Here is a 15,249-nt window from a genome sequence, read left to right as displayed (position 1 = left end):
AGAGGTTGTACATTCACTTTTGAGTTGTCTCATGTGTGTTTGATTCCCAACCCGGCTATAAACTGTCACCCTGGTGCTTCACAAGCAGGGCATCACGTCAATAAATGTGCCTTGCTTCAAATGTGACATTAAGCCAGTCGTCCTATCTCCTTGCATTTAGTGGTGGTGTACATTATGGATTCCCTGGTGTCTTTCACAAGCATGAGACCCTTGTACTGGCATCCTGGTCAAATTGATTCCTTAACTATCCTTGACATGAGACTCCTTTGGCATCAATACTCTGGAAAGGGTATCTGGACTAACACATCACCTCCCTAACCAAACATTTTAGCCCCTAACTGGGAGTGAGTGCGTTATACTGTCTCGGGGCTGATACTTTGAGTGCTGTCAATCCATCGGTCCGTGCATCCACCTGGAGTCTCTGCTTTGCAGTGTGCCCTCGTAATGCACCCGCACCAGCATGATACGTATGTAGGAAAGGGATGTTGTGTCATGCTGCACCAATGCGATCCATGATCAGGACTCAAATCCATCAACTGGTTTTGATTTCACTCACAGTTACAATCGTGCACGAACTCTGCTTGACTGCCAATAACCCTCTGTACCTGGCCATAGCTCTCTTCCTTCTTTTCTTAGCTCCATGCACCTGCACGCTCCAATTTTATCCCTCCCTGTGGACACACCTGCCCGCCCGACAAATGGCTGCTGTCTGTGGAGGCGGCTGTTCACATAGCCCTCAGTGGTCCACTTTTGGCAGCCATCACCACCATTGCATACATTAATTATGTGCGTGACTGGCATCATCGTTCTTGACTTGACTATTATCTTGACTATTGAATATTGTGCTCTCTTACCTCCTATTTCTGCCTGACAGGAAGCTGTTAATATAATTCACAATCTTAGCCCTAAACTAGCCTCTATCGGTCATGACATCGCCTTCCTCGGTGCACGTAAAAACAGGATGAATTGGTATAACATGTCCCTGTTCACAATGGAAAAAAGTCTACCCTACTCGAGCACACGGACCATACTATCTTAACACTTCCAACTATGGATCTCCCCCACCAACCCCCCCATGCACGTAACAATACATTGCTTCCAAAGCAGTAACACTAAAGTGGTTGTGATTTACCAGTAGAGATTTAAAACAAAATTTGCTGTGGAAACATTTTACACTGTTCTGTCTCTGAAAAGATCCTGCAATGATCGCCGTGCCCGGGGAGATCAGAGGCTACGCGTTGGCCCACCGGCGACATGGCCGCTTGCCTTGGGCACGTCTCTTCGAGCCAGCAATTGATCTTGCTGAAAGAGGTGTTCCTGTGAGTCGGGCCTTACGAGAACGGTTGGAGTATGTAAACAACTTGTTCAGAGCTGTGCAACGCAACAAACATCTGTGGTGTGTGGCTTTAGTAGCTCTTGATGCAAGAAAAAGTGCGTGCGTGCGTGCATCAGTCCAGTAATAAACCTGTTTTTTTTTTTTTATGAAAATTGCAGAAGCAGATCTGCTCTCAAACGATGTTTCACCCACTTCTCAGTGGACCCCCTCAGGCTGATAGAGATCGACTCAGAACGTCAGCACTTCTACTTTTATTCCTTAAGTGCAACAATTTGTTTCCGGTCATGTGCCGGTGCGAGGGGTCATTTGAGGATTGTTTTCATTTTGCTGACCGTAAGCAATAAAACGCCATTCACATCATCGATGGTCTACTCTGCTCTTATGATTCACTCGTGATCGGGTGTTGTTTCTGTGTGGGAGTGGCGACCCGTCCAGGATTGCGCCCAATAACCAAGGAGACTGCTTCGGCAGCACCAACGCTCTGCACAGAGTATGGTCCCAATGGATGGATGGATAGATTGATGGGTGTTGTTTGCACGGGGGTGAGTAAATGTGTGTGTTCGTTCTTGTTTTTGTGTTTCCGGGGCACAAACATGGCTGTCTTCATGTCTGGGTTGGACATGGTGACGTGTGGGTTGGATGATTCATGGAGGTTTCTTTGGGTTTGTGCCTATTTGGGCATGGTCTTGGGGATCAAGCATTGTTGGTTTTATCAGAGGAGTGTATTTCATGGGAATGTCTATGGTTTCCCTACTTACAGCACCCTCTCTTGCTCTTAACTTTCTTGATGATCCATGCTTCCAGAATCAATGTGTTGTTTGTTCGATGTCGTGTCCAGGACGTGGGTCCCACAAATTTTACGTGGATGGTCAAACTGATAGATGAGCCAGAGGGAGGTCTAACTGGGGAGATTATGGACATACCCACACAATGCACTCCTTTGATACAAATGGCAAAAACTGGATGGTGCAAGCAGCTTGACATGGTGAGTAAAAAAACAATGCTTGATACCCAATGCCACGCTCACTCGCATGCACCACACTTAGTGGAACCTCCACCAATCTTGCAACCCACATGTCACCATATCCAAGCCGGACACGAAGATAGCCACATGTTCGTGCCCCGGGAACACAAAAACAAGAACCAACACGCACATTTACTCAATACACCCCCATACATCCACCAGATCATGAGTGCATGAACAAAAAGAGCAGAGCAGACCATCGATGCGATTGGCCTTTTTTTGATCCCTTGCATCGGCGCTTGACCAAAATCGAATCGTGCCTCGGGAATAAAAGCAGACACATGCTGAGGCTTGGGGTCTATTGATCTGAGGAAGTTCCTTGAGAAGTGGGTCATCTGAAACCGGATCTGCTCTCACTTTGCTTATGACTAGACAAGCAGAGTAGATCATTGCCTTATTTGGTTGGATGTGCCTTTTATTTTTAAATGACATAATCCCACCCACCACAATTTTTCATATGTATATGTACAGTGACTTCAGAAAGTATTCACATTTTGTTGTGTTACAGCCTGAACTTAAAATGGATTACATTTAAAATAAAAAAAATTTTGTCACAGATCTGCACAAAATACCCCATAATGACAAAGTGGAATTAAAATTTTTTTTTTTAGAAATTTTTACAAATAATTAAAAAATGAAAAGCTGAAATCTCTTTCGTCAATAAGTATTCAACTACGACCTCTAAATTGAGCGAAGATGCATCCAATTTCCTTTAATCATCCTTGAAATATCTCTACAACTTGATTGGAGTCCACCTGTGGTCTATTCAATTGATTGGACATGATTTGGAAAGAAACACACCTTTCTATATAAGGTCCCACAGGTGACGGTGCATGTCAGAGCAGAGACGCTACCATGAAGACCAAGGAACTGTCCGTAGAACTCCGAGATAGAATTGTGAGGATGCATAAGATCTGGGGAAAGGGTATAAAACAATTTCTAGAGCATTGAAAGTTCCCAAGAGTACAGTGAGCTCCATCATTAGGAAATCAAAAGAATATATGGAACTACCTAGACCTGGCTGTACAGCCAAACTGAGCAACTGGCCAAGAATGACCTTGGTCAGGGAGGTGACCAAGAACCAAATGACCACTCTGACAGAACTACAGAGTTCCTTGGCTGGGATGGGAGAACCTGCCAGAAGGACAGTCTGTGCAGCACTTCACAAATCTCGGCTTTTTGGGAGAGTGGCCAGACGGAAGCAACTCCTGAGAAAAAGGCACATGACAGCATGCCTGGAGTTTGCAAAAAGGCATCTAAAAGACTCAGAGCATGAGGCAAAAGATTCTGTGGTTTGACGAGGCGCAAATTGAACGATTTGGCCTTAATTCAAAGCGCTACATCTGGTGGAAACTGAGCACAGCTCATCACCCATCGAATACCATCCCTACCATGAAGCATGGTGGTGGCAGCATCATGCTATGGGGATGCTTTTCAGCAGCAGGGACTCGGAGACTTGTAAGGATGGAGGGAACAATGAATGGAACCAAATAGAGGGAAATCCTTGAGGAGAACCTGCTTCAGAGTGCAAAAGACCTTTGACTGCAGCGAAGATTTACGTTCCAACAGGACAATAACCCCAAGCATACAGCCAAAGCAACACTGGAATGGCTTCAGAACAGGAACGTGAAAGTCCTTGAGTGGCTCAGCCAAAGCCCAGATTTGAACCCCATTGAGAATCTGTGGAAAGGCTTGAAGATTGCTGTTCACCAACGCTCCCCATCCAATTTGACAGAGCTTGAGAAAATCTGTAAGAAAGATGAGAGAAAATCCCCAAATCTAAATGTGAAAAGCTCATTCAGACATGTAGTCAATGTTGTTGTGGCATATCGTGAGAATTTCACGTACATTTTTTTCCAACGAACTTTAAAAAAAAAACTTTCTTTGCTTGAATTTTACAAAAGTCTTGTTTGGCATTTTGTTGGAAGCTATCTTGGATCATTGGTGGCCACCATCAATTTTAGCATTTAACGATATAGGAATTTTGGTATTTGTGTCCATTTGTTGTCTTTTTCAGTTTCATTCTGGATATTCAAGTTCCTAAATGTTGTTGTCGATTACAAAACGTTATTGCTCAGTTTATATTATAAAACGCTATTGTAATGTACGTGCAAAAAAAAAAAAAAAAAAACCTTTCAAACCGCGTGCCAGAAACAACAACCACACAGGCCGTTCCTTCGCTCTCACGTGCCGGTACGTGCGTGGCCGTATGTGCAAAAAAAAAAAACTTTCAAACCGTGTGCCAGAAACAACAACCACACAGGCCGTTCCTTCGCTCTCGTAAATGACGACTGGATTGGGGCATTGTGTTTATCTATAAATGCGCATAAGAAATCGAGAAATTATTGGAATACAGTAAGTCATCACTCTCTGGAAGTCCATACGTTGTAACCCGTAATGGGGAATGCGCTCTTACTTGGCCATAACTTGGGAACCACTTGTCCAATTAATTTCAAACATTGAAAAGGCAAACAAACAGAGATTGCTGGAATTATAGATAGATAGAAGATAGATGTTGCTTGGCGTTTTGCACCCACAGTGTGTCCTGTCATTGGTAACTGAGGATCTCTTCCCCAACGGCCACGCCTACGCAGCAACGTGTCCTGTCATTGGTTTGGTAAATAAATGGCCATAACTTGGGAACCACTTGTCCGATTAATATCAAACCTTGAAAAGGCACATCCTCAGGTCCCCAGCAATATACCTGGCAAGTTTCAATTAGATCGGACCAGTGGTTGTCGAGAAACAGCGGTCACAGACAGACAGACAGACAGACACACACAGAGATTGCTGGAATTATAGATAGATGGTAGTCTTTATTAAAACACAAGCATCGAAAGATGTATAATTAGTCTCTACTTTCAGACGATGCCATCTAATGTTGAAAGCCTTCCTGCGAAACAGAAAAATTGGGAGACGAACTTCGAGTTGTGCCTCAAGTGCCAAACCGTCGGTGAAGACTCGGTGAAAAACATTTTCTCATGTGTATTTGTCAGCGAGTCGGATTCGGAGAGCCAGAGTTTGTTTCTATTCGTGAACGCCTTCATGGTCTGACACCAGAAAATCTCAGAGAAAAACGAGCTGTATGGCACTACAAGTGTTATGCTGATGCACCAAACAAGACAAATATTAACTGGGCCGAGTTATGTCATCCTAAAGCAATCTCCCAATGTGATCCTGCTCTACTGCGAAAAGGAAAGGACGGCCATCATCAACATGCTCAGCAACAGTATCAAACGGTCAACTGCATTTCTCCAGTAAACATAACATGCTCACATTTGCCTGTCTTCAACAAGACATAATGCTTCTTCTGTCAAGTTGAACAAAGTGAAACTGTTCATCTGTGATGAGCAGAAACATTGGCATTCAAATCGCTGAGATTGTCAAGCATAGTGATAATGACCTATTGAAAGAAACTACAGTGAACTGATCAGTGAGGCAGACGCCTTGTCAGGCGATACAGTATCTTGTATCGTAGTACCATAAGAAGTGAATCACAGAACAATGAACAATAGCAAAAGTTTTTTTTTTCAGAAACAAACAATAACTTTTCCTCGATGACGTTTGTGATGAGGACAATGAAAGAGTGATCTCCTTCATTGCTGCAGAAATGCAGTTTTACAGTTAACTGCAGGAAAAAAAATTGATTCCGGAGAATTTGTTCCCATTGATGAAGCAGAGAAAGACTTGGAAGTATGAGGAAGGAACACAATTTGGAGTGCGTTTCAGTGACCCGTCGGAACTTGAAGTCCAAGATACAACATCATGTACACGGTGTGGAATTTACTCGTCCAAGTAATCCCTCAAAGCCAACTCGTATTCATGCTGCTGCAGCTCATGCTGAAGCACAGAAGAGTGGAAAAAAACAAAACAAAAGTTAGTGTTATTTTCCAGTGTGCTGAAATCACAAGAGAAGCTAAAGAGCGAGCACAATCATGGATATGTGAAGGTACCTTCAAAGGTACACATTGCTGTATTCCTGACGAGCTCCTGTTACGTCTGAAATGGATCGTTCAGGGACACAATATTACTCCAACACAAGCTCGCACAGAGGATATTCGACATTATTGTATAGCGTTTTAGCTCAACAGATAATAATCCAAGCACACAAGTCCAAAATGCACAAAAAAAAGGATGCACTAAAAGTCTGTGCAGGGGATGACGATCACGCAAACAAAATGACGTCACTCGAACGGAGCTCTGCAAGTGTTGTCCAGCCAGCTGTACAAATGTGGTTAGCACTTAAGAGGAATCGGAGGATGAAGAATGATTTATGTGTTCTTAATGTATTGGAAAAGTAATTTTTTTTTTTGTGTAATCCTTTCATTGCTTTTGTATGTACAATTTAGATAAATTATCTAGATGCGTATATGTAAATACAGTGTTGTAGCTAGTCTCAACTGCTACATCAAAATTCATTTTAAAAAGTCAGGTTTTGTTACAATTCATCTGAATTCTATCCACAAATGTCTGTATGAGCCTGGTGTTGGCTTAGTGGTTAGGTTGGCTGGTTTGGGATCCTAGGGTCCCTGGGTTTGAGCCCCGTTAGCCACTGAATTAACACCAGGGGGGTTGACTCGGCCTGTCATCCTTCCGAGATCGGCGAAATGAGTGCCAGTGTACTGGTCCCGGTGTATGCCCCGGTTAGAATAGGTGTACCATATCCCTGTGTGTCGTAAGAGGCGACCAGGGTTGGCGTCAGGAAGGGCATCCGGCCATAAAACATTGCCTCAAGAAAAAGCCAAACCCCTGCACAGCAGGGAAAAATGGCTGTAAAAACGGTCCTCTGATGGTGCTTTTTCAGTTGACAGTCAGTTGATTGCATGGAGCCCACAGGGAAAAATGGCGGCAAAAGGCTTTTTTTTTCTTTTTTCCACAAATGTCTGTATGTTTTTCTTTCTCCAAATATGTTAAAATATTTCATTACAAGCTATTTTATCCTTTGGTAAAGCGTTTTCAATTAACAGCATCATTTTGCAGTATCTGCTGTCTCACATGTCAGCCATTTCGCAGAGTTGCTGAAGAGGGCAACAGAAAAATCTGCCAAACACATAGTTTAAACCACATGTTAGCTAAAAATCCACATTGGCAAGAATCTGTTTGAAATTCCCACGAGACCAAACTTCACGTTTCAACATCATCGACAAATACCCAAGAAGACTCCCAGCTGTAATCTCTACCAAAGGCGCTTCTACGGAGTATTGACTCAGGTAGTTGAATACTTATGTAAATTAGATATTTTTGCATGTCATTTTCATTAAATTTGTAAAAAGAATTTAAAACATGTTTTCACTTTGTCATTATTGGGTATTTTGTGAAGATCGGTGACAATTTTTTTTTTTTTAAGTGATCCATTTTAAATTCAGGCGGTAACGCAACAAAATGTGACGAAGTCAAGGGGTGTGAATACTTTCTGAAGGCACTGTGCAGTATGTATACACACCGTGTGTGTAAATGTTAGCTTTGGATGCAATCTTTAGTTTCGTGGTTAAATGCCCTTTGAGAATGAGGAGTTAAAAAATTCCTTGATGGCAGTCGACACCCCACTGTGACTACATTCCATGGAAGCTTGTACCTGCCCATTTTATGTAATGAATAATTATTGTCCTCAGTGAAATCTACTGTGGAGAAGATGGGGATATTCTGAAAGAGAACGATATAGTGAAGTATCCAAGCCTGGCAAGAACATACCGGGCCATAGCCGAGCGGGGCCCGCAGGAATTCTACACCGGCAGCGTCGCACAGAAATTGGTGCGGGATGTTAAGGCTGCAGGTAAAGCACTAACCCCATCACCCCTGACAATACGAGTTTGATGTGTGCAATATCGTACACGAGTATGGTTAAACCATAAGGTGCCATCTGTGGAGCAACATCTGTTTGTACCGATACCATGTGCCTCTGGAATGTGGAATCTGTTTGTGTGCAGGATATCTCAAAAAGTTGAGGACGGATCCGGATGAAATTTTGTGGACAGGTTCGGTGTGTGAAAAGGACGAAGTGATTCGATTTTGCTGAAGATCTGGATCCGAGAATTATTTAATTTTTAAAGAGATTCTTCACCATTGAGAGAGAGATAGGGCCAAAAGCGATATATAGCACGATATCTCAAAAAATTATTCGGCCAGATATGTTCTCGTGGATGAGGTATGCGCTCTTCCGAGTGCCCTTCTAGTTTGTCTTTGGTATGACTCGGCTGGGGTTTGAACCACTAACCTCCCAGACTCAGAGCGGATGCTTTAACCATTACTCACCAAGGTTGGTTGGATGTATGCCAACTGTCTAGGAAGCAAGAAGAAGCTGAAGTTTATCATTAACCCTTCATTGGAGCCATATTTGGAAAAGCATTGTTTAAACAGCCTTGATTTGTTTCACCCAACATTTGATTGTGTCCAGTGGAGTTTTTTTTTTTTTTTTTTTTTTTTTCATTGTCTCCTCTTTAATTTTATTTTCCAAGCTCAGAGGGAGCGCTCCTCTTTGAGCAGTCTGGCCTGCACTTGATTCCCAACTTGACAATAAACTGTCACCCTGGTGCATCGCAGGTAAGGTGTTGCATTATGTCAATGGGTACATTGCCCTTTTAAGTGGATGATAAAGTGGCTTTCCCGTTTAAAACTGCTGTTTTGCCGACATTGCACATCCCACAGAACCCTTTGAAAGAAGCCCAATTGTGTGCTGGTAATATCCAAATTAACTCGTATAAGCACACTCTAATTGAAGGGGGCATCAATGCCATAACTGCATCTCGGTCAGGATGTAATAAATAGTACGGATTCACGATTGAATTTTTATTCATTATGCATTCGCGAAAGAGATAGTACGGCAACGGATAAAAAGATGTTCTCGTTATTTAGATACGAAGGAGAGTTTCATGCGAGAGAGCAAGACATGCAGAACATTGGTAAACTTTCGGTGATTTTGGTCCTTTCTTCTCAACTATCAGGGAAGTTAATTTTGGTGATATGTAACCAGACTCGGTGGAGTAATGGTAAGAGACTCTGTGCTGGGTCTGGGGGGGGGGCGTGGAGTGGGTGGGTGGAGGGGTTGGAGGTTCAAACCCCACTTGAGTCGTACCAAAGACTTTAAAAGTGGTACGTGCTACTTCCTTGCTTTACACTCAGCATCTTTAAAGGCATAAACAAACAACCATAGGACAGGCTTGACAGACAAGATATCTCATGACAAGTTGTCTGCCTCACTGATCGGTTCACTGTAGTTTCTTTCAAGGTCATTGTCATTATGTCTGACAATCTCAACAATTTGAATGTCAATGTTTCTGCTCGTACACATATGAGGCGCTGCGAGGAGTGATGTAAGGGCCACATCAGCCATTTTGGAGTTAATGCCATATAGCACTATTTTAACCGTTCCCCTATCATCTGAGCCTATCATCATCATCATCATCATATCATTAAAAAATGTCGCTTACATCACTCCTCCTCGCGGGGCTTCATATGAAGAGTTCCACTTTGTTCAACTTCACAGAAAAAGCATTATTTTTTTGTTGAAGACAGGCAAATGTGAGTGTGTTCTTTTATTAGATGAAGGCAGGAAGAGGCCTCATGGTCTCTTCCTGCATTGAAGTTCCTTGTAAGAGACCTGTTTTCTGAGTTTTTTTTTTTTTAAGTTTTAATTAACTGCACTTTCCAATTATATGTGATATCTGAAATTGGTGTTATCAAATAGAAATAGTTTTATGACTTATTTTGGTTAAAGGTCTCATTGTTGACCACTTTTGATACCTAGTATGTTTCGTTTTCAACACCTCGTGAGACCCGACCCTCCTTCGCCTGCATTTATTTTCCTCGTGATGTTTTGCGTCCATACATTATTGCCATCCTGTTGACCCTTTGTCCACTGTACCAGCCACTCTTCCATGAGCCCAGACATCTGTATTTCTTAAAAAGAAAAAAAACCCGTAAACAAACAGCTTTGAGTTTGGTTTGAGAGATTAATGTCAAATGAGTTCTTAGACATTACTACGACCTCTGGTGGTTTATTAAGATTATTTCTGCCTGCCATGGTTCATTGTCCTTTTGCCTTCTATGATGAATGCAAGAAGAGGAAACCAATCTGACATTACTCTTGCCCACACATCATATATGACCCCGGTGTCAAGTGTCATGGTCGGATCTTTCTTTCTGAGACGTTTTTCTAACTGATCTTCCATTCACACCTCTTCAAAGCTAGTGTGCCCCCACCACTGATTTAAATCCGTCACGTGCTTCTGTCTTGCACATTACCTTCCCAAGCAGCTTGATCAATCTTGCATTTCTTTATTGTGTCATTCAGTGCATCTGTGTATCACTTGCATGGATGGCCTATCCTTCTTTAACCTCTTTGAAGTTCGTCATACGAGATCGCTTTTGGAATACAATCTGCATCCATTCTGACATGACGCCCATTTCAACTGTCACGTTTTCAATAGGCATTCCATCCATGTATACTTGGCTGGAGTTAACAGCCACATTCACATGAAACTTGGTGAATGAGTTGGGTAGGTGACGAGAACAAGCTGATTCGATTTTGGTTCAGGTCCAGATGTAGATCTGGCCTATCAGTGAGATACAAAATGTAAACCGTTCAGTCTAGGGGAGGTAGGTATGCGCTCTGCCGAGTGCGAGTCTAGTTTGTGCCTGTAATCTAGAGGGTTTCAAAAATCTGCCAGCCATTCCAACTTCAAGGTTTCTGCCATTTCAATTTTCTGATGGTGCTTCATTTAGCATGGCCAAGAAGAATAAAACAAAGGAGGGTTGGCATAATCAGTCTTGCTTCATTCCAGTTGGAATGGGATTTTTTTTTTTTTGAAAACTTGCCGTCTGCACATATTTGGTCAGACTTTCCATTATGTCATTGTCTAGCTATGTAGAACACCTGAACCAGGCCAGAATATTCCAGAGTGCTCCCCTGTCAACCTTCAGTTATGTCCACTAACACAGCATAAACCCAAACTTTTTGTTCAATGCACTTTTCTTGCAGATTGGGAGGCGAACATGATGTCAAAGGTGCTTTATTTATTCTGGGAGGCTACATTGGGATTCGGGAGGCGCTATCAAGCAAATTGTCAAAGATTCTCTTCTGGATTTCCCCCCCCAAGAATTATACTTGCAAGAGCGAGCAGCAATGATTTCCGAATTCCAATATGCTCTTCCATTGTTTCTTTTTGTTTTGTATTTCTTTTGCAGCATCTCAGGCTCAAAGCTGATGTTTATAGGACGTTGGAGCTGCCACACACATCTCACACACATGGATATGCAGACTAATACATGATACATTAAACAGGACTGTGAGATGAGACAAACACAGCCACTGAGCTTGGGGGAAGTGCCGTCACTTCCTGGGGCATTCTGGGTACCAGCAGGGCCTTTCTCATCACATTCAGCAGGACATTTCCGAAATTGGAATTTCCTCCTCCCCATGGGATTATCCATGCTCATCCTTTTAATGTCACACTCACTTCAAAATCTCACACTCTCATGATCTCTCTCTCTCTCTCTCTCTCTCTCTCTCTCTCTCTCTCTCTCTCTCTCTCTCTCTGAAAGGACCATCTAGCAACCTCCGCCCCCCAATCTAATGTCTTAATTATTTTGCAGAAGTTCAGTCATTCATACTCGTTTGTCTCACTATCTCTCTTGGGCAAACCACATTTCAAAGTTGACCTCCAAAGCCAACCGCCAACTGGGCATCCTCTGTCATACAAAGTCCTTCCTTGGCACACGTGAAGTTCTATCCACCGACAAGGCCTTCATCTGCAGCTTGATAGAATATTGCTCTCCCCTTTGGGCTGGCTCCTCTGTCTCGCATCTTGCTCAGCTTGACACCATGGAAGCCGAGGCCTTAAATATTAAGGGAATCTCCAGCGATGAAGCTGCGTCTATGGGCCGATCACTTCACCATCGCAGACAGTTGGTGGTCTTTCTTTCTCTTCTCCCACCTCTTTTCTGTTCTTCCACACTCTGCTCTTTTTGTGCTTCCCCGCTGACAATCAAGACATCTTTCCTCATTCCAAATATGCATGTACAACTGGTGGACTCTTCAAAGAAGTTAGAAGCCACCTTGTTTGCAGACTTCAGATGGTGTGCCATCACCCCCTGGGACTTTCCCCTTCAACAAGGTTTTCATCGTTAACTGCACTTCTGCCATAGTTGAAGGCACACCTGCACATTCCAGAATAGGACGTTGCGGAATGAAATTGATAGACTCATTAATGATCTCTGAGGGTCCTTTTAGCAGTTCATAAAGTGTTCTTGGCGTCGATCGAGAGCTGCTGTTCGATCGGTGAGTCGCTGGCTGTCATCTGAGGATTGTAAAGCTGCACGTCCTTTTGTTCTTGGTACATAAGCCTGTATTACAAGTCGATACATTTTTTTTGGAGTCATGACTGTCTGCGTATTGTTGAATTTCGGTTGCTTGTCTGCTAAACCATTCATTCTGATTTGCATTTTTTTTTTTTTTAATTGATGGCAATCAAATTTATTTTTGGTTTCGGAAGTTTTACCGGCGAGTCAAACTTTGAATACTTTTCATTTTTGCTGCAATTGTGATTGAATCACCTCGATGTTTTCATAAAACCAGTTAGGATCCTCATGCTTCTTTGTTCCAAGCATGGTTTTTGCCGTTCCATGAATGCAGTCTGTCATTTCTTCCCACTCTTCATTTACCGCCAAAAATATTTTGTCATCAGACTCAGCCAATTTATCATTGGGTTCTTTAAAGCACCTACATTTAGGCTTTTTACCAGCTCAAAGCCGTTCTTTATTTACCTTCGGCTTTAGAGTAATCTTCAGCTTGCTCAACAATAACGTGGTCGGTTTGGCCTTCTGCAGTTTTCATAACTGTGGTCATAATTGCATCTTAGATGTCACGTCTGACAATGAGTATGCTTTGAGAGAAGCAAACATCCGTTGCTATGCAGTTTCCCACTTACTTGTCGCCGGAGGCAATAGTCTGAACCCATTCTCACATTTGTCACCCAAGATTTCAAACTTATCTTCCTTTTGGGTTGTTTGAATAAGCTAGCCCAAATCAACATAATGTTTTCTTGTCATCATTGGTCATAGTTGGCATGCATGTGCTAATTATCATGAGATGCCAATCTCTGCTCAGCCGTAGTCTGGCTCTCAACAGCCGTGCATTTAAGGGATACACGCAATTTTGCAATTTTTTTTTGATTTTTTTTTAACCTTTTACCAATTTCAGTCTTTGTAACAAACTCTCTTCCTACGGTGTCCAAGGACATCTCCACTCATGGCTTACAGACTTCCTTTCCTGATGCAGCCAACGTGTGGCCCATTCTCTCATCCTCTCTTTCTGTCCAGGCTGGAGTTCCTCAAGGTAGCGTTCTGGGCCCCGTTCTTTTTCTGGTTTTCATCAATGATCTCTCTGACTCTGGAAAATCCTCTATATCTCTTTAAGGGATGACTCCAACCTCTGCCGTACCATGTCATCCCTCAGATTGGCAAGCAGCCTCTTCGCTCTCTGCGGATCTGGATAAAATCACAAGCTGGTCCAACATGTGGAACATGTCCTTGAACCCTGATAAATCTCACTCTCTCACTGTGTCTCTCCAAAAGGACTGTCTGGAAAATCCCCCCCATCTACTTTCTCAACAATCCTCTTGAAGAAGTCTATTCATTCAAGCTTCTGGGTCTCACTATTTGCCATGATCTTTCCTGGGAAAGCCACATTTGCAGGCTGGCATCCAAAGCCAGTTTTGTCCTTCCTTTGTTTTGTTTTTTTGTCCAGTTTTGTCCTCCGTCATGCAAAGTCCTTCCTTGGCACACCTGAGCTCCTGACTACATACAAAGCTTTCGTCCACAGCCTGATGGAGTACTGCTTTCCCCTCTGGGCTGGCACTCCCACCTCACTTTTTTCGGCCTCACGCTGTGGAAACCAAGGCATTTACGATCATTGGTATCTCTCGCAATGAGGCTGAGTCTTTGGGTCTCTCGCTCTCTCACCACAGGCAGGTCATTAGTCTTTCTGTCTTCTACCGTCTCCTCTCCGGCCTCGCCCCCTGCTCTGTCTGAGATATGTACCCCCCCCCCCATATTTCCGCAGGGCGCTCAAGGGCTGCCAGCACACCCTTCTGGTAAAACTACTAAATTCAAGAATCGCTGCTCACCTTCACTCTTTCATTCCTCTTTCTTCCCCACCTTTGGAACAAACTCCACACTCTCTTCAATCCCACTCTTCCCTCCAGGTCTTCAAAACAGCTGTTCACCACCATCTCTTATCTTCCCCCATCTAACACCTTAATCATGATCTTTTCTACCCCCGTGAAGCCACCCCAAGCCCACCTCCTTCAAATTCCCTGCTTTCCTTCCTGAAAGTCCCTGTTGTGTCCATCTTGTTTACCCCGTGTTCCCCGCCCCATCCCTCTCCTTTCCACAGATCTCTTCATGTCTCTGTTCCACACTAGTTTTTCCTTCCCTCTCCTGCCCCTCCTGTCTCCTGCTCCCCTTGTTGTACGTTCTGTGTGTTCGCTCTCATACGAACCTCAACAGTGTAATTTTTTGAAAAATAAAACACAGTAGCTACACTGGGAGCTATTTTCTCTGTAGCTGGTGTTCCACTCCAGAAACAAATTCAGGTAGATGTTGCTTCTGTTAATCGACCACTAATTATCAGTGAATCTCATTTTATTGAAAATAGCAATGTCGATTTTGCACTTTTGCAATTCAAGATCAAGGGTGGCAGTTCTCCATGCTTGCTTTGAAGGACACATGCACTCCATCCATGCTCCTGGGATTAGGTGTCTGAACGTTTCTCTTTTGTTTTGACCGCCGATTAGGGATAAATATGTTAGCGGGATATCTGTGCATGACACTCCGCTGCTCTTCCATCGCCGCAGGGCTTACAACAACAAACACCAGCCTGATTTCAGATCAT

At 43.2% G+C, this 15,249-nt stretch overlaps 1 protein-coding gene across 1 annotated transcript in view; it reads left to right on the top strand.

The window, feature by feature from the left end:
* The window catches only part of LOC147010770 (glutathione hydrolase 1 proenzyme-like), a 79,442-nt gene that overhangs the window by 43,440 nt on the left and 20,753 nt on the right, over nt 1–15,249 (top strand). Inside the window, exons 4-5 of the mRNA XM_085860185.1 lie at nt 1,195–1,396; nt 7,973–8,133. Coding sequence (XP_085716311.1) covers nt 1,195–1,396; nt 7,973–8,133 — 363 coding nt within the window. The remainder of the gene's footprint in view (nt 1–1,194; nt 1,397–7,972; nt 8,134–15,249) is intronic.

This window comes from Eptatretus burgeri, chromosome 16 (genome assembly GCF_056783735.1).
Source record: "Eptatretus burgeri isolate ZD-2024b chromosome 16, Ebu_testis_v1, whole genome shotgun sequence".
Lineage (NCBI taxonomy): Eukaryota > Metazoa > Chordata > Myxini > Myxiniformes > Myxinidae > Eptatretus > Eptatretus burgeri.
The sequence above is the reverse complement of the archived record's forward strand: the minus strand, read 5'-3'. Positions and strand labels throughout refer to the sequence as shown.